The sequence below is a fragment of the Scyliorhinus torazame genome, chromosome 3, assembly GCF_047496885.1.
Source record: "Scyliorhinus torazame isolate Kashiwa2021f chromosome 3, sScyTor2.1, whole genome shotgun sequence".
NCBI lineage: Eukaryota > Metazoa > Chordata > Chondrichthyes > Carcharhiniformes > Scyliorhinidae > Scyliorhinus > Scyliorhinus torazame.
Genome location: NC_092709.1, coordinates 100,625,880 through 100,645,852, shown reverse-complemented (window position 1 = coordinate 100,645,852; position 19,973 = coordinate 100,625,880). Strand labels below are relative to the sequence as shown.

The window sequence follows — 19,973 nt, the reverse complement described above, 5'->3', positions numbered from 1 at the left end:
AACCTACACCTAACGAATAATAAAGAATTTGAAGGCTGCACACTGGGATCAAGTCTAGAAAGGTTCAAACCTGCAAATTTTGACTCAAAGGTAAATACAGTACCACCAAACTGAAAGGCCTGCTCCTGGTTAATGAATATCCAAACGCGACTTCTGGTGGAGGCCATGGAGGAGTAGGTCGCACATTCGATAGCTCCCGCCTGTAACGGACTTTCGGACCTTTTTCCCCTGACTTTTCTTTGATTTTATGTGATAAATCGGCGAACTGTGCTACAGTAAGGATTCCCTCTCTGGTGTATGGAGAATTGGACCAGAAGTGGCCGTGTGAAACGACTCAGTCCTGGTAGTGAGAAGCAAGTGGAGCTGCTACCGCGGGACAGCATGGCGGAGGGCAAGGGCCGAGGAGAGATGGCTCAGTGGTCGACGGAGCAGCTGGTTTTTAGAGGATTGCTTCACCACGCTGAAAAAGGATACGGTGGACCCGATCAAGGCTTCGATCGATCAAGTAGTCTTGAATCAGGAGACCCAGGGGAAAGCGATACGGGAAATCGAACAAATGTTATCTGACCAGGAGGACTATATAACCGTGCTGGAGAACAAGATTGGGGTGCGGGACGACCGCCAGAAGAGGATGCAGGAGAAGTTGGAGGACCTGGAGAATAGGTCAAGGAGGCAGAACCTCAGAATCTTTGGCCTCCCTGAAGGCAGTGAGTGATCGGATGCGAGGGCATACGCGACGGACATGCTGGAGAGGTTTATGGGGGCTGGGGCGTTCCCTCGGCCCCTGGAGGTGGATAGAGCGCACAGCGCCCTCGCGAGGAAGCCCAAGGCGAATGACCCGCCGAGGGCCATGGTGGTACGCTTTCACCGGTTTACGGATAAGAAACACCCCCTGCGGTGGGCCAAGAAAGAACGGAGCAGCAAATGGGAGAACTGTGAGTTGCGTATTTATCAGGACCCGGGAGCGGAGTTGGCCAAGAGACGGGCTGGGTTCAATCGGGAAAAGGCCACCCTCTTCAAGAAGGAGGTGAAGTTCGGGATGCTGTACCCAGCGCAGCTGTGGGTTACGCACGAGGAACGGGACATTTATTTTGTGACGCCGGACGATGTATGGGCATTCATTAAAGAAAAGAAGCTGGAGACTTCCGGTTGCGGCTATGCGGAGCTAAGTCGCACATTCGGCGGCTCCCGCAAAAACAGACGTTTGGACCCTTTTCAGGGACCCCAACGGCACTTTTTCGACGTTTCCCAGTATGGGAAGGAGATTATAACAGCTCCCCAATAGTACATGGCTTGTACTAGGAGCGGGGCGACTAAAAAGGTGGTGGTGGACCTGAAGAAGGTGTGAGGGAAGAAGAACAAAATGGCGGCGGGCGCAGACCAGGCAGCGTGGATGCAGTGGGAGGAGGAGCAGCAGGAGGGTATCCAGCGCTACTTCAGAGAGATTAAAGCGGACCTGCTAGAGCCGATGAAGGCTTCTATTGATAAGCTGCTGGAGACACAGACGGCCCAGGGGGTGGCGATCCATGAGGCTCGACAAAAGATCTCCGACAACGAGGATGAGATCTTAGGCCTGGCGGTAAAGGTGGAGGCGCACGAGGTGCTCCACAAGAAATGGCAGGAACGGTTCGAGGCGGAAGAATCTGCGGATTCTGGGCCTCCCGGAGGGGCTGGATGTGGGGGCCTATGTGGTCACCATGTTGAACTCGCTGATGGGAGTTCCCCATCCCCTTCCCCTTCCATGGGCCCCTGGAGCTGGAAGGGGCCCACAGAGTGCTGGCGAGGAGGCCCAAGGCTAACGAGCCTCCGCGGGCGGTGCTGGTGAGGTTCCATCGGTTCGTCGATCGGGAGTGTGTGCTCAGGTGGGCCAAGAAGGAGAGGAGCAGCAGGTGGGAGAACGCGGAGGTTCGAATATACCAGGACTGGAGTGCGGAGGTGGCGAAGAGGAGGACCGGGGACAATTGAGCGAAGGCGGTGCTGCACAGGAAGGGGGTGAAGTTTGGCATGTTCCAGCCGGCGCGACTGTGGGTCACCTACAAGGACCGGCACCATTATTTTGAGTCTCCGGAGGAGGCGTGGGCCTTTGTTCAGGCTGAGAAGTTGGACACAGATTTGAGGGTCGGGATGGGCGATTGGGGACTGCGGTTGATATGTTATTTTTAATTTTTTTTTTTAGGGGGTGGGGGGCCTTCGCTTTGTTCCTGGTTTATTTCTCTGTGTTTTTCTCTTTTGGGTTGGTGAGGGTGGTTGGGGCGGGTTGGGCACTGTTTTGGTTGGGTTGGTCGGGGGGCTTTGGAGGGGGGTAGGTAAACGGAACAGGGGGGGTGGACGGCGGTGAGTTAGGGCCCCGCGGGGGAGGGGGAGGCCCGAGTCGGGGGTGAGGGGACCGGGCCTGTAAAAGGAGCTGCGTCAGAGGTGGCGGGGCTGGGTACGTGGAAAGCGCGGGCTTTTTCCCGCGCTGAAGACTGGAGGGGGCGGGGGCGGGGAAACGAGGGTTGTTTCTCGCGCTTAGAATGGAAGGGGGAGGGGCCGAGCCGATGGATGGGGAAGGGGAGAGGAGGGTGTGCCACACAATGGGAGGAGTCGAAGGGGAGGCGGGAGTGGCCGGGGTCAGCAGGAGTCAGCTGACTTGCGGAAGTGCAATGGGGGGAGTAAATCAGCTAGGATGGGTCCTAGCCGGGGGGGTTGGGGGGTGGGTGTGGGGGGGGGAATCGAGTTGCTGCTGCTATGGTCAAGGGGGAACTGGAGCTTGTGGGGAGGTTCGAGACGGGGGTATGCCGCTGTGTGGAACGGGCCGGGTGTGGGGTGCGGGCGCGTGGCTGGCCGAGGAGGCGTAATGGTTAGTCGGCGGGGGAGGGGGGCGGGTAGCCCCCTGATCCGGCTGATAACCTGGAATGTAAGGGGACTGAATGGGCCGGTTAAGCGGGCCCGCGTGTTCGCGCACCTGAAGGGGCTCAAGGCGGATGTGGTTATGCTCCAGGAGACACACCTGGAGGTGGCAGACCAGGTAAGATTGAGGAAAGGGTGGGTAGGTCAGGTGTTTCACTCGGGGCTGGATGTCAAAAATCGAGGGGTGGCAATTTTGGTGGGAAAGAAGGGTGTCATTCGAGGCGTCGAGCATTGTGGCAGATAATGGCGGTAGGTAGTAATGGTAAGTGGTAAGTTGCAGGGAGCGAGGGTGGTACTGGTTAATGTGTATGCCCGAATTAGGACGATTGGGGTTTTATGCGCCGTATGTTGGGTCGGATCCCAGACTTGGAAGTGGGGGGCCTGATAATGGGGGGAGACTTTAACACGGTGCTGGATCGGCACTGGTTCGCTCCAGGTCTAGGACAGGTAGAAAGCCGGCGGCGGCGAGAGTGCTGAGGGGGTTTATGGACCAGATGGGAGGGGTGGACCCTTGGAGATTTGCAAAGCCGGGGGCTAGGGAATTTTCATTCTTCTCACATGTCCATAAGGCTTATTCACGAATCGACATTTTCATTTTGAGTAGGGCGTTGATAGCGAGAGTAGAAGATACTGAGTATTCGGCAATAGCCATTTCATTGCACCCCGCATTGGGTGGACTTGGAGATGGGGGAGGAGAGGGACCAGCGCCCGCTGTGGCGCTTGGAGGTGGGACTGTTGGCGGACGAGGAGATGAGCGAGCAGGTCCGAGGAAGTATAGAGAGGTACTTGGAGACCAACGACAACGGGGAGGTCTGAGTGGGGATGGTATGGGAGGCGCTGAAGGCGGTGGTGAGGGGAGAGCTGATCTCCATTAGGTCCCACAAAGAGCGGAGGGTGCAGGGGGAGAGGGAGAGGCTGGTGGGGGAGATGGTGAGGGTAGACAGGAGGTATACGGAGGTGTCCGAGGAAGGATTGTTGAGGAAGAGGCGCAGCCTCCAGGCTGAATTCGACCTGGTGACCACTAGGAAGGCAGAGGTGCAGTGGAGGAAGGCCCAGGGGACGATTTACGAGTATGTGGAAAAGGCAAGCCGGATGCTGGCGCATCAGCTTCGGAAGGGGGACGCAGCTAGGGAGATCGGGGGAGTTAAGGATAGGGGAGGGAGTGTGGTGCGGAGTGGAGTTGGCATCAATGGGGTCTTCAGGGACTTTTGTACCGATCCGAGCCCCCACGGGAGGAGGGAGGGATGGGCCGCTTCCTGGACCAATTGAGGTTTCCAAAGGTGGAAGAGGGACTGGTGGCGGGATTGGGGGCCCCCATTGGGCTGGAGGAGCTGACCAAAGGGCTAGGAAGCATGCAGGCGGGGAAGGCACCGGGGCCGGATGGTTTCCCGGTCAAATTTTATAAAAAATATATGGATCTGTTGGGCCCGTTGCTAGTCAGGACCTTCAATGAGGCAAGGGAGGGGGGGGCTTTGCCCCCGACAATGTCCCGGGCACTGATCTCCTTGATCCTGAAGCGGGACAAGGATCCCCTACAATGTGGGTCTCACAGACCAATTTCCTTGCTAAATGTAGATGCCAAGGTGCTGGCGAAGGTCTTAGCCACGAGGATTGAGGATTCTGTGCCGCAGATCATCCATGAAGACCAGACGGGGGTTTGTGAAGGGGAGGCAGTTGAACGCGAATGTGCGGAGGCTTTTGAACGTTATCATGATGCCGGCGAGGGAGGGGGAGGCGGAGATAGTGGTGGCGATGGACGCTGAGAAAGCCTTCGATAGGGTAGAGTGGGGGTACCTGTGGGAGGTGCTGAAGAGGTTCGGGTTTGGGGAGGGGTTTGTCAGGTGGGTTAGGCTGTTGTATGAGGTCCCGATGGCGAGTGTGGCCACAAACAGGAGGAGGTCCGAGTATTTTCGGTTGCACCGAGGGACGAGGCAGGGGTGTCCCCTGTCCCCCCTGCTCTTCGCACTGGCGATTGAACCCCTGGCTATGGCACTGAGGGAGACAAGGAACTGGAGGGGGTTGGTGCGGGTTGGGGAGCAGCATAGGATGTCGCTCTATGCGGACAAACTGCTGCTGTATGTGGCGGACCCGGTGGGGGGAATGGAGGAGGTAATGAGGATTCTTAGGGAATTCAGGGACTTTTCGGGGTACAAGCTCAACATGGGGAAGAGCGAGCTGTTCGTGGTTCACCCAGGGGACCAGGAGAGGGGGATTGGCGAGCTCCCACTAAAAAGGACGGAGAGGAGCTTCAGGTATTTGGGGGTCCAGGTGGCCAGGAGCTGGGGGGCCCTGCATAGGCTTAATTTTACAAGGCTGGTGGAGCAAATGGAGGAGGAGTTCAAGAGGTGGGACGCGTTGCCGCTGTCCTTGGCGGGTAGGGTGCAGTCAATCAAAATGACGGTGCTCCCAAGGTTTTTGTTCCTGTTCCAGTGCCTCCCCGTGTTTATCCAGAAGGTTTTTTTCAGGCGTGTTAACAGGGGTATAATGGGGTTTGTGTGGTCGCGAGGGACTCCGAGGTTGAGAAGGGTGTTCCAGGAGCGGAGTAGAGATAGGAGGGACTGGTGCTGCCCAACCTCTGTGGGTACTACTTGGCCGCTAATGCGACAATGGTGCGTAAGTGGGTGATGGAGGGGGAGGGGGCTGCATGGAAGAGGCTGGAGACGGCGTCTTGTGTGGGTACGTGTCTGGGGCGCTGGCAACGGCGCTGCTGCCGCTCCCTCCAAGGAGGTATACCACGAACCCGGTGGCGGCGGCTGCTCTCAAAATTTGGGGGCAGTGAAGGCGGCATAGGGGGGAAGTTGGGGCCTCGGCGTGGACCCCAATACGGGGGAACAACCGGTTCGCCCCAGGGAGAGCAGGTGGAGGGTTTTCAGGGTGGCACAGTGCAGGGATAAGAAAGTTGGGGGACCTGTTTGTGGACGGGAAGTTCGCGAGCTTGGGTGAGCTGGAGGAGAAGTACGGGCTCCCCCTGGGGAACACCTTCAGGTACTTACAGGTAAGGGCGTTTGCCAGACGGCAGGTGGTGGAATTCCCACGGCTACTGCCACACACAGTACAGGACAGGGTGCTCTCGGGGGGGGGGGGGGGGGGGGGGGGGGGGGGGGTTGGGAGTGGGGAAGATCTCGGAAACTTACCAAACTTACCAGGTGATGCAGGAGGAGGAGGAGGCCTCAGTGGTGGAGGTGAAAGTTAAGTTGGGAGAGGAGATTGAGGAAGGGACGTGGGCAGATGCCCTGGGGAGGGTGAACTCTTCCTTATCGTGCACGAGGCTCAGCCTCATACAGTTTAAGGTGCTGCACAGGGCACACATGACCGGGACAAGGATGAGCCGGTTCTTTGGGGGTGAGGGCAGGTGTGTTAGGTGCTCAGGGAGCCCAGCAAATCACACCCATATGTTCTGGGCATGCCCAGCGCTGGAGGAATTTTGGAAGGGGAATGTTAATTTATTACTTATGTACAGGGGGGAGGGGGGTATGGAGGGTTGCTTTTCTAGACTGTGTTTTGTACTTAACCTGGTTGGGTTCTTTTTTCATTTTGTTATTGATATTTTATGAAAACCTTAATAAAAATTTTTTTTTTTTTTAAAAAAGAAAAGCTGAAGACGATTTAAAGGACACTTAAGCTGCAGAGAAGTTTTGTAGCGGTGGCTTGTAATACTGTTCTGAATTTTCATAAGAAGAGATTTTATGTCATTCTGGGTGAAATTATGGGCTGCGGTGGTGGTTGTAGGGTGCTTTGTCTTGCAGGGATTTGATGTGGGGGAGGAGGGGGCCTTGAAGTTAGAGCTACTCTTTGATAGACTGGATTTTGCCTGGGGGGAGGGGCTGCTTTGCTGACAAGGGAGGAACTGTTGTCGGGGAATAAATGGGAGGTTGGGAACGGCTGCTGCTCATGGGGGTACTCGGGGAAGCGGAGGGCGCGGGCCCGGGGCTGGCCTAAAAAGGGTGCTGGCTAGTCGGCGGCAGCGGGGGGGGGTTGTGTGGAAGCACCTCCCCGTCCAGGCTGATCACATGGAACGTGAGAGGACTGAATGGGCCGGTCAAGAGGGCTCACGTGTTCGCGCATCTCAGGGAACTGAAGGCAGACACGGCTATGCTACAAGAGACACATCTTAAGATCATAGATCAGACGAGATTGAGGAAGGGGTGGGTTAACCAGGTGTTCCACTCACGGCTGGACTCAAAGGCCAGGGGGGTAGCAATTTTGATTAGTAAGCAAGTGGCATACGAGGCTGGGAGAATAGTGTCAGATAAGGGGGGTAGGTACATAATGGTGAGTGGAAGGTCAGAGGGTGTACGAGTGGTGCTCGTGAACATATATGCTCCAAATTGGGTTTACTCTCGTATTGACTTTTTTGTTCTGAGTAGGGCGCTAATACCGAGGGTGGTGGGGACAGAATACTCGGCAATTGTAGTGTTGGATCATGCCCTGCATTGGGTGGATTTGCAGGTGGGCGAGGAGAGAGGGCAACGTCCGTTATGGAGACTGGATCTGGGGTTGTTAGCAGATGAAGCGGTCTGCGGGTGGGTGAATAAGTCCATCCAGAACTACTTGGAAACAAATGACACGGGAGAGGTATCTGCATCAACGGTGTTGGAAGCTCTGAAGGCGGTTCATAGAATTTACAGTGCAGAAGGAGGCCATTCGAGTCTGCACCGCCTCTTGGAAAGAGCACCCTACCCAAGCCCACACTTCCACCCTATCCCCATAACTCAGTAAACCCACCCAACACTGAGGCAATTTTGTATACTAAGGGCAATTTAGCATGGCCAATCCACCTAACCTGCACATCTTTGGACTGTGGGAGGAAACCGGAGCGCCCAGAGGAAACCCACGCACACACGGGGAGAACGTGCAGACTCCGCACAGATAGTGACCCAAGCCAGGATTCGAACCTGGGACCCTGGAGCTGTGAAGCAATTGTGCTAACCACTATGCTACCGTGCTGCCCAACGGTTGTTAGAGGAGAGCTAATTTCGATCCGGTCCCACAGGGCAAAGGGGGAACGGGCGGAGAGGGAGAAATTAGTGGAGGAGATACTCCGGATGGACAGGAGATACGCTGAGGCCCCAGACGCGGGGCTCCCGAGGGAGCGGCGGAAGTTGCAGGCGGAGTTTTAGTTGTTGACCACAGGGAAAGCAGTGGGGAAGGTAAAGGGGGCGGTTTATGGGTACGGGGAAAAGGCGAGTAGAATGTTGGCGCAACAGCTTAGGAAGAGAGAGGAGGCCAGGGTGAAGAATAGGGATGGGTAACATGGTCTTGGGCCCAGGGGTGGGTGAACAAAGTTTTTAAAGAATTTTACAGTAAATTATATGAGTCGGAACCCTTGGCTGGCGTGGAAGGGATGAGGCCATTTCTGGATCGGTTGGAGTTTCCAAGGGTGGAGGAGGACTTGGTGGAGGGGCTGGGTGCCCCAATTGAGAAAGTTATCAAAGGGCTTGAGGGCATGCAGTCGGGCAAAGCTCCGGGACCGGACGGCTACCCGGTGGAATTTTATAAGCCTTCTCAGGGATATTGAGCCCACTGCTGGTGAGGACGTTTAACGAGGCTAGAGAGAAGGGAATCCTCCGCCCGACAATGTCGCAGGCCTCGATCTCACTTATTCTTAAACGGGAGAAGGATCCGGAGAAGTGTGGGTCATATAGGCCGATCTCGCTTTTGAATGTGGATGCCAAGTTGTTGGCTAAGATATTGGCCACAAGGATAGAAGACTGCGTTCCGGGGGTGATAGGGGAAGACCAGACGGGATTCGTTAAGGGCAGGCAGCGCAAGGCCAATGTTCGGAGGCTTTTAAATGTTATTATGATGCCCTCAGAGAGAGGAGAGGCGGAGGTAGCGATGGACGTGGAGAAGGCTTTTGATCGGGTGGAGTGGGAGTACCTGTGGGAGGTGCTGGGTGTGGGGCGGGTTTTACTGGCTGGGTGCGATTGCTCTACTAGGCGCCTGTAGCGAGCGTGTACACGAACCGGCTGGGTTCGGGGTATTTTAAATTACATCGAGGGACGAGGCAAGGGTGCCGCCTCTCCTCGTCATTGTTTGCTCTAGCTATAGAGCCACTGGCCATGGCGCTAAGAGCTTCGAGGAACTGGCAGGGGCTGGTTCGGGGGGGGGGGGGGGGGGGGGGGGGGGGGTGGAGCGCCGGGTCTCGTTCTATGCGGACGATTTGCTGTTGTACATTTCAGACCCGCTGGAGGGGATGGGAGAGGTTTGCGCATCTTGGGGGAATTTGGCAGCTTCTCGGGGTATAAATTGAACATGGGGAAGAGCAAAATGTTTGTGATTCAAGCTGGAGGGCAGGAGGCGAGACTGGGAGGGCTGCCGCTTAGAATGGTAGGGTAGTGCTTTCGCTATCTGGGAATCCAAATGGCTCGGAAATGGGAGACACTGCATAAGCTTAATCTATCCCGGTTGGCGGAGCAAATGGAAGGGGACTTTAAGAGATGGGACATGCTCCCATCGTCACTGGCGGGGAGGGTACAGACCGTGAAAATGGAGCAAATGGAAGGGGACTTTAAGAGATGGGACATGCTCCCATCGTCACTGGCGGGGAGGGTACAGACCGTGAAAATGAAGGTCCTCCCCAGATTTCAGTTTGTCTTTTACTGCCTCCCCATCTTCATCCCCAAGGCCTTTTTCAAGCGGGTGAACAATATCTTGGGCTTTGTATGGGCGAACAAAACCCTGCGGGTGAAGAAAATGTGGTTGGCGCTGCCGAACCTCTGCAACTACTACTGGGCAGCTAACATCGCCATGATTTGGAAGTGGGTAATGGGGGAGGGGTCGGCATGGGAGCGGTTGGAGGCAGCGTCTTGTAAAGGCACCAGTCTGGGGGCATTGGTAAACGCACCTCTACCGTTCTCGCCGGCCCGGTACTCCACAAGTCCGGTGGTAGTGGCGGCTCTGAGGATCTGGGGGCAATGGAGGAGGCATAAGAAGGTGGAGGGTGCGTCGGTCTGGACCCCGATTTGTAACAACCACAGGTTTGCACCAGGCAGGCTGGATGGCGGGTTCCAGAGCTGGCAGAGGGCAGGAATTAGAAGGATGGGGGATCCATTTATAGACGGGAGCTTTCCCAGCTTTAAGGCGCTGGAGGATAAATTTAAACTACCGTCAGGGAATGGTTTTAGATAGTTGTAAGTGTGAGACTTCCTGAGAAAGCAGGTGCCGGCTTCTCCGCTGCTACCGCCACGGGGGATACAGGGTAGGGTAGTGTCCGGTACCTGGGTGGGGGAGGGGAAAATGTTGGATATCTACCAGGAGCTGTTGGAGGTGGAGGAAACCCCGGTGGAGGAGTTAAAGGGCCAGTGGGAGGACGAGCTAGGTGGAGAGTTAGAGGCAGTTTATGGGCGGATGCCCTAAGCAGGGTCAATTCCTCCTCTTCATGTGCCAGGCTTAGCCTAATACAATTTAAGGTGGTCTACCGGGCACATATGACGGCAGCGAGGATGAGCAAGTTTTTCGGGGTAGAAGATAAATGTGTGAGGTGTGCGGGGACCCCAGCACACCATGTCCACATGTCTGGGCATGCCCGAAGCTCAGAGGGTTTTGGCAGGGGTTTGCGAAGGCAATGTCCACGGTGCTAGGAACTCGGGTGGTGCCGAGTCCAGAGGTAGCGATCTTTGGAGTGTCAGATAGGTGTTAGATGGTTGCGGTGTGTGAAGATTGGGTCGGGTGGAGAAATGTTTATTTTACCATGTCAATGTTACTGTTTTTGTTACTGTTATAAAAATTTGCAAATACTTTAATAAAAATTTAAAAATGAATATCCAAAAGCTACTGTCCCATGGAGACCATTGCAAACTGAGCTCAATACTGCCCTACTTCATATCCACAGAGGTGCATTTTGAATAAAATTATCAGAGATAAGGGGCGAAATTCTCCTACCCGCCCCGCCATATTTCTGCTCCGACCGGCCGGCGGGAGTCTCCGTAACACCGGCCGGTCAATGGGGTTTCCCATTGTGGTGCAGCCCCACGCCGTCGGGAAACCCCCAGGCGCCGGCAAAACGGAGACTCCCGCCGGCGGAGAATGACGCCCCAGGTGTGGGATTCTCCGGTCGCCGACACCAAAGTCGTGTTCGCCGATCGGATGGAGAATACCAGATTCCGACCAAATTGGAGGTGGCGCCGATTTCGCGATGCTCTGCCCCCTCCGAAGCAGAGTACTCGGAGAGTATGCCACGCCACGTATCGGCGGCCTCAGAACATTGCCTGGGGGGCAACCCCCAATGCTCCGCTCCCAACCGACCTAGTCCCCGATGGCGTGGTGGCTGTGGACTCAGTCCAGCACCGCCACAATCGGAGGAGGGCCGATCCGCGGGTAGAGGGGGGACATTATTCGGGGCAGGGGGCACTGTGGAGGAGTGGTGCGGGGCGCGCAAGCCAGCTGAAGGGGAGGTGGACTATTTTGCGGGCCAGGTCCACGAACGGACGCCGCCATGTAGCACGGCACGGGTGCTGTAGGCCGCCGCCATGTGCGGCTACGGACCGGCAATTCTTCGGGGCATTTCGGCAGCTAGAGCCAGGTGCTCTACGCTGCCGTCCTGCTACCCCCCAGCAAAACGGGGAATCGGTGGCCGTTTTGCACCATTTATTCTGGCGTAAAGCGCCACCGTTCCCACACCGGCGTGGGAACATAGCCCCAGAATCGGGGAATCCAGTCCCAGGATCGGGATCATTCCTATGCTCAAGGATGCTAAAGCCTTCTGTAGCGTCTACACTACATTGCTGGTGAGATTGCTTTTAATTTATATCTTTGCTGAACTGGCTGAGTTCTTACAGTTCTGTATGGCTTAGCAATATACCACGGATGCTAAAGCCTTCTGTAGCGTCTACACTACATTGCTGGTGAGATTGCTTGTAATTTATATCTTTGCTGAACTGGCTGAGTTCTTACAGTTCTGTATGGCTTAGCAATATACCACAAAACTTTATCCACAATACTACAGTTTAATATTTTAGATTCTCTTTTTCCCCAGAGGGTAAATTCTTACCCTGTTTTATAATCAAATGCTCTGGTCTCATTTACTATTTCCCCTCCATTCTCCAGTACACCAATCTGTCTCAGAATTTCATAATCTGTTGTAAAGAAAACATTTTATTATATTCTGGATGATCATAGCAACTATTTCTGCAAAACAGAAAAAAATTAACTTCTATGTCAAATACATATTTTCAAAGCAATGTTTTCACTTTGCATTTTAAATAATAGCCACAAAAACAAACTCAGCAAAAATTTTGACTTATTTTGATGGAGTTTTAGGAATTAACTTCAATTGGAAGCACTGTAAAAGAGGACAAAATTAAGCTTCACAATGGTATGCAGTTAAAAATACAGATTAGAACAGATGGAGGATGCTGACAGACCAATTGCTCTTGCCAAAAATCGGGCACTGTTAATATTCTTCACTTCAGCTCTCACACCATATGGCTCCCCAGGTCGATGTACAGATATGTTGGCATCCACTCTTAACTGTCCCTCTACATAAATAAAAGCAAGATATTCCTTTAGAATGCATAGAATCGGTTTACTGTTGTGAGATTGTTTTGTAATGTAAACATACATTAAAATTGAAATTCACTGAACCGTAGTTCTTTGAAATCTGTATCTTGGCAGAGTATAATAACAAGGAAGAACATTAACAAAATATGATGCATGAAATTCAGATTGCATTAAATTTCCAAGACAGAAAAACCTTCCATAACAAAAAAAATGAAAATCGCTTGTCACAAGTAGGCTTCAATGGAGTTACTGTGAAAAGCCCCTAGTCGCCACATTCCGGTGCCTGTTCGGGGAGGCTGGTACGGGAATTGAACCATGCTGCTGGCCTGCCTTGGTCTGCTTTAAAAGCCAGCTCTTTAGCCCTGTGCTAAGCCAGCCCTAACCTGCAGAATACTGATTTTTCCATTAAACCGTATACTGGTATCATGATGAAAAATAAATTAGAATGCTCTCTAAACTAGGAGAATAAAGCTACTCTAGTCCTATTTATTTATTAAATATCTGAAATGAAGAATCCATAGTTGAAAAGAGTAAAATCATGAGACTTAATCTCTTAATAGACACTTAGAAATAATTTTCTGTATTATTTTCAATTTATTGAACAAAATATAATTGACATAGCCAAATAAATTCAGTGGACATGAGCTATCTAAATATAATTTTGCTTAACTTTCACAAGATAGGCATTGTTTCCACTATATAAAATGTGCAAAATTGCTATAAATTTTTGAATAAGAATTTAATTTTTTTTTCAGTATGTGACCTTTTAAATTTTTGGTATACAAACTCAGGAAAGAGCATGCTGAAAATGCATGATGCACACCAATTGTCACTCTGGCTAACTCACCAGCAATGCAGTGCAGACAGAAGCTACAAATAATTTAACCATTTATCATGGTCACTCTTAGGTAATTTCTGCTAATTTCCCTAACTTATACTGCAAACTGGAAATTGACAGTATTTCCTGCTTTGGGATAAAAAAAAGAAACCTTTCCACCTTAACACCCACTCATATTCATCCACAATCCATCTATTTTTTGCATAGAAATGTAAACTTTTGTCATTTCTGATGAAGTCACATGCTCCCATCATCCAGTGTACTGATTTCCAAATCCTTGTCCTCGTTTAAATTTCCTCCACAGCATTCCTCTACCGAGCATTTGGAATCTTCGAAAAAACCTAACAATTTTGCCCTGATATTGATGTGCCCACTCCTCCTGGTTTAGCACAGGGCTAAAGAGCTGGCTTTGAAAGCAGACCAAGGCAGGCCAGCAGCACGGTTCAATTCCCGTACCAGCCTTCCCGAACAGGCGCCGGAATGTGGCGACTAGGGGCTTTTCACAGTAACTTCATTTGAAGCCTACTTGTGACAATAAGCGATTTTCCTTTTTTTTTTTTTTCATTTCCACTATCAGAAATGTGGTCTAAAAAATATGCCTCTGCACTCTGGAATTCTTGCACAAATATATCTGCCCAATTTCAAAAACTCCTTTAAACCATTTTCTTGTATTTGTTCACGGCAAGTGATCATCGTTGGCACGGCCATCATTTATTGTTGATTCCTAAATGCCTTAGAGAAGGTGGTGATGAGAGACACCTACTTGAATTGTTGCAGCCCAGGAGGCATAGATGTCTAACTGTTAGGGAAGGAGCTTCAGGACTTGACACAGCGACAGTGAAGCAAAGGCAATCTAGTTCCAAATCGCGTGAGATTTGGAGGAACATTACACGTGAAGGTGCTTCTTGCGGACATTACACAATGCTGCCACTATGCGGCAGTAGCGCTGGGAATGAATATTTAAGGGAGATAGAATGCCGATCAAGTAGGATGCTTTTACTTGGACGGTGGCGATCTTGAGTTTGTTGCTGGAGCTGCACTCGTCCAGGTGAAGGGAGAGTATTCCATCACAGTCCTGATTTGTGCCTGGCAGATTGTGGACAGGCTTTTGGGAGTTGGTGGCGAGTTACCCACCACAGAATTCCCAGTTTCTGTCCTGCTCTTATGTCACTATATTTGACATGACTGAACCAGGACCAAAGCTTTTGTGAAAAGATCGTGAGGGTAATCAAGGATTACGTGGGTTTTCACTGCACTGGGGAGGTATCGCAGGCGGTGGTATGGGAGGCTCTGCAGGCGGTGGTGAGGTGATATCTTTTAAGGCAAAGATGGATAAAGAGGAGAGGGTAGAACATCAAAGGTTGATAGACGTGATGTTGGAGGTGGACACGAGGTATGCAGGGGATGCAGATCCAGCTCTTTCAGATAGGAGGGAGGGAGCTACAGACTAATTTTAATCAGTTGTCCACGAGGAAGGCGGTGTGCCAATTGAGGCGGGCGAGGGGAGCATGCTGGCAGACCAACTTCGGAGGGAGGTGACAGTGAGGAAATTGTCCAGGTGCGGGATAGGACAGGGAAACTGGTGGTGGCCCTGGGCCAGGTCAACAGGGTGTTTGAGGAGTTCTATGAAAATTTGTATAGGGCGGAGCCACTGGGGGAGGACCGGGGGATGCAGGAATTCCTGGACGGTCTGGAGTACCTGAGGTTGGGGGAGGAGAATAGGGCCACATTGGAGGGGTTGGTATGGAAACAGGAGATAAAGTAAGCAATTGGGAGGACGCAGTCAGGGACGGTGGCAGGACCAGATGGGTTCCCAAGAGGAGTATTATAAGAAATTTAACAAGTTGGCGCCGCTGAAGGTGGGGATGTTTGAGGAGGTGATAAGGAAAGGGGTGATGCCACAGACTTTGGGGCAGGCCTCAATCTCCTTGCTACTGAAGAAGGAGAAGGACCCGACAGAGTGTGAGTCATACAGGCCTATTTCGCGACTGACTGTGGATGTGATGATATTGGCGAAGGTTCTGGCGGCTAGGTTGGAGGGGTGCCTCCTGAAAGTGATAGGGAAGGACCAGACAGGATTCATGAAAGGGAGGCAGCTATTCTCGAATATTAGGAGGGTGCTAAATGTAGTTATGACACTGGCTGGGGGAAGGGAGACAGAGGTTGTTGGTGCGCTGGATGCAGAAAAGATATTTGATCGGATAGTGTGGGGGTATTTGATTGCGGTGCTAGAGAGGTTTGTGATCAGGCAGAGGTTTGTTGAGTGGGTACAGTTATTATAAGGAACCAAGGGTGAGCGCCACACAAATAATATGAGCTTGGGGTACTTTGTTCTGTACCTGGGGACCAGGCAAGGGTGTTCTATGTCCCCTCTGTTATTTGCGCTGGCGATTGAGCTTTTGGCCATCAAAAGAACAAAGAACAAAGAAATGTACAGCACAGGAACAGGCCCTTCGGCCCTCCAAGCCCGTGCCAACCATGCTGCCCGACTAAACTACAATCTTCTACACTTCCTGGGTCCGTATCCCTCTATTCATGTATTTGTCAAGATGCCCCAAGGAGCTTGAGGGTGTGGAGGGGAATAGTGCGGGTGGGGGAGGGGGGGTGGAACACAGGGTGTCTCTATACGCGGATGATTTATTACTATATGTGTCAAGAGCCGAGTGTGTCGATGGGGGTATATTGGAGACTCTCCGAAGGTTTGGGTCCTTTTCGGAGTATAAATGAAACCTGGAAATGAGTGAATACTTTGTGGTGTCCCGGCCGGGGGTGGGGGCCGGGCTCTGCCATTCCGCAGGGCGGCAACCCACTTTGGATATCTGGGGGTGCAGGTGGCGTGGGACTGGGGGGGGGGGGGGGGGGGGGGGGGGGCTCCGTAGGTTTAATCTTACTAGCTTGGTGGGGAGGGTGAAGGTAGATTTGGCGAGGTGGGATAGTCTCCCTTTGTCACAGGCAGGTCGGGTGCTGGCAATTAAAATGAATGTGCTGCCGTGTTTTTTGTTTGTATCTCAGTGCCTGCCAATTTTTTTGCCAAAGGCATTTTTCAAGGAGGTGGTTAAGTTGATCATCTTGTTTATTTAGGGGGAGGAGGAAGGTAGCCAGGGGGAGGAAGGTAGTTGTTCAAAGGACAGCAGGCAGGGGGGGGGGTTTGGGCCGCCCAAATTTATTGTACTAGTTATTGGGCGGCGAATGCCGAAAAGGTGGGTGGGGGGGGCGAAGAGTCTGTGCACGGGGTCAGGGCTGAGGGCGTTGGCAACAGCGCCGCTCTCGATGGCCCCGGTAAAATGTTCTGGGAGTCCTTTGATGGTGGCACGCTGAAGATTTGGAGGCAGTTGAAGCAGCATTTTAAGTTGTGGGCGGGGCCAGGAGAGATGCCGATTAGGGGGAACCATAGGTTTGAGCCAGGGAAGTTGGATGGGAGGTTTTGGAGAGGGGAGCCAGTTATTAGAAGACCTGTTCCTGAGAGGTTGTTTTGCAAGGCTTGAGGAGTTGGGGAAGAAATGTGGATGAACAGAGGGAAGTATTTAGGTACCTGCAGCTCCAAATTTGACAGGAAGGAGGTTCAGAGCTTCCCGGAGGTGCCAGCCCCCGCATTGTTGGAAGAGGTATTGACGGCACGGGCAATGGAGAAGGGGGTGGTGTCGGCGATCTTTGAGAGGTTTTTGGGAGAGGATAAGGTATCCTTGGAGGCGATTAAAGCCAAGTGAGAAGAAGAGTTGAGGGAGGTTGTGGAGGACAGTCTGTGGTGTGAGGTGCTCCGGAGGGTAAACGCCTCAACCTCGTGTGCGAGATTGGGGCTGATACAGCTGAAGATCGTGTATAGGGTGCACCTCGCAAGGGTGAGCCAACTCTTTGAGAGTGGTGGAGAATGTATCTGAGCACTGTGGGAGGAGCCCAACAAACCATGTTCACATGTTTTGGTCCTGCCTGAAGCTGAAGGTGTATTGGAGGGAGGTTTTTAAGGTTATCTCGGGGTGGTACATGTGAGTTTGGAACCAGGACTCCTAGAAACCATTTTCGGGGTGTTGGACCAGCCCTGGCTGCAGGCGGGTGCGGGGGTTGATGTTTTAGCCTTCGCCTCGCTGTTTGCCTGGAGGCGGGTCCTGCTGGGGTGGAGGACAGCTTCTCCACCCTGTGCCTCAGCATGGCGGGGGGGACCTGCTGGAATTTTTGACACGCGAGAAGGTGACGTTTGAGCTGAGGGGGAGGATGGAAGGGTTCTACAATTCATGGGCATTGTTTATCATGCACTTTCAGGAATTGGATGCCATTGAACATTGAGGGGGGTTACTATTGGGGGGGTTGAACACATTGTTTGTGTGATTACCATATGACCAATGATTCTCTTTTGGTCTTTTTGTTTTCTTGTTTTTGGAATGTATGGGTGACGTTGGGTTTGTATGATGAAGGGGATGCTGGTTGGCAGATTGATACTGTATTTGTTATTGTTGGTTATCTTTTTTGGGGTATTTGATGACAATGTGGAAAATGAGAAGAATAAAAATCGGCTGGTCCAGATAAGTTTCTGATCAATTTTTTCATGAAATTCATACACCTGGTTGTTAGGAATGGAGGTCTAGAACAGCAAGTCCCAACAGCCTTTGGAGTTCTTGCACATGCACAGGCCAGCTAAGGCTGCACATGCACAGTTTGGCATTGTTGCATTGTTCAGGCCCAGGACAGGCACTGCACCTGGTGGGAAAAAGGGCACAAAAGCTACGACCAGGTGACCTGGTGCAGAGCGCCAAAGAGTAGAAGTGACATGGACAGACACACAGACAGAAGCAGATCGCAGTTAAGAAAAGAGAGGATCAGAGAAACAGCTTCCAATTAGAAAAAAGGGCGGTAAGCAGCAGACTTTAAGTGAAGCGAGCTCAGGGGAATCCGTAACAGTCAAAGGGGGTTCAGAAGCAGCCCAGAAGATCCAAGAAGGCACCCAAAGTTTGGTGACTCTGTGCTGCAGCTGTTGGGGCAAAAGTACTCCTTTGGAGCAGTGCTGTTATGTTTGGCGTGGTCAAAGAGCTGGAAATGCACTTGTGAATTTGTTCTTCAGTGTACTTGGGAATTCAGCGGAATGTAACCTTGGAAGGCAAGATCGACACCCTGCAAAATGGGCCATTGTTGAATCAGTCAAGAGTTGGAGTGACTTTGAGAGAAGTCTGAGGCAAGATCTTCAAAGGTGAAGGTTGGGAACCCGTGACAGAAATGTAGGGCGCAATTCTCCAGCCTCATTATGCTCGCCTTAAGCGAAGCGAGGCCGGTGATTAGGAGAGTTCAAAAATGAGAACCGCATCAAGCAGTTTGTGATGCAACCGGCCCGCTGCCGTAGGTGAATTTGGGGTCTTGCCGTAGCGTGGTGAGAAACCAATTATCACTTCAGCCCAATTTTCATACAACTAACGGGAGCGACCCATATCCAACGGCCTCCTGTCATTCAGCAACCTCCCAGCAAGTGCTCACGTTGGCGCCGATTAGTACTCCTTTTGAAAAATGTGAACCTAGCAGAAGGGCTTCTGTGGGGAGCGGAGGGCATGAGTAGCCATCTTTGCTAATAGGCAAAGAGCCTGGGGATGCTGGCTACCCAGTGCTCGGTGGGGGGTGAGGGACCCTTGGCTGTAGGTTGGGACTCTCCGCAGGGATGGGCCACCATGGGAGGGGCCGATGGGGAGATGGCCCTGCCCGTCTGCCCCAAGGACGACCCGTAACCAACACTAACTGCTGAGGAATCTAGCTGTGCACTGAAGGTTATTGCTAATAGGGAATTGGCAATCGTGGTTACATGAGCATTCCAAGTGGATTCCATGGGTGGGCGGCCATGTAGCATGTGGGAGTCATTGCCTCGCATCCCAATCACACCAGGGATGCCTGGAGAGATGGGAAAAGGGTCCGGAGGTCAGCCCACATTGCAGAAGAAAGTGACAGAGGCATAATGGTTGTGCAAAAAGGTATTTAGTGTATTGTACAATACCCCACCACCAATGGTACTTCCCTCCCAGTGCCCTCAGTAATCCTCAACATGCTTGCCCCTCCTAGCCTTACCACGATACCTAGGTGTTTCCTCTGGTTGCACATCTGAGATGGAGGCAGCCAGCTGCAAACATTGTCCCGTGGCCGTGGCAGATGTCCTTTGGGGGTTCTGGGGCCAGAGGGCCCCGGCTCACTTGTCAGCGGTACATGCACAGCCGTGACACCCTGTCCTGTGTGATGACCTCGAGATGCAGCCTCATCAGAAGGGTGGAACTCGGGGGAGCTGGTGGCCACTCCATGGGACAGTCCGGGTTGGCACTCAGCGCCTCCTCCTCACGGTCGGTGGCCAGAGGGCCCTGGGGTTCACTCTGGGACGGAGGAGCAGCTGGTTCGAGTTCCGGCTGCCCCTGAATCATCTAGCTCTGCCAGATCTTGCGATTCCCCATAGTCCGCACCATTGTGTCGACACTCTCAGCAATGCTCCTCAGTGACTGGGACATGCTCTGCAGAGCCTCAGCAAAGCCCACCTGCGACAGGGACTAGCTCCGCAGCGTATTGGCCATGCCCATCTGAGAGCGGGACATGTCCCACAGAGCCTCATCAAGGTCGACCTGGTACTGGGTGACATTCCCCAGTGAGTCAGACATTCTGCCGAGACCCTCAGCCATGGCCATCTTTGACTGCGCACGCCTTGGACACCTGCACTCATGGTGCCGATGTCGTGCACCAGGCTTCCATTGCGGTCCTCACTCTAAAAGTGTTGGCCTCGGTGCCACGC

The 19,973-nt window shown here is 52.6% G+C and overlaps 1 protein-coding gene across 1 annotated transcript in view; it reads right to left on the bottom strand.

Annotated features, from left to right (window-relative positions):
- The window catches only part of gatb (glutamyl-tRNA(Gln) amidotransferase, subunit B), a 166,294-nt gene that overhangs the window by 76,115 nt on the left and 70,206 nt on the right, over positions 1-19,973 (bottom strand). The window contains exons 6-7 of the mRNA XM_072496073.1: positions 12,255-12,368; positions 11,882-11,966 (exon numbers count right to left, since the gene is read on the bottom strand). Coding sequence (XP_072352174.1) covers positions 11,882-11,966; positions 12,255-12,368 — 199 coding nt within the window. The remainder of the gene's footprint in view (positions 1-11,881; positions 11,967-12,254; positions 12,369-19,973) is intronic.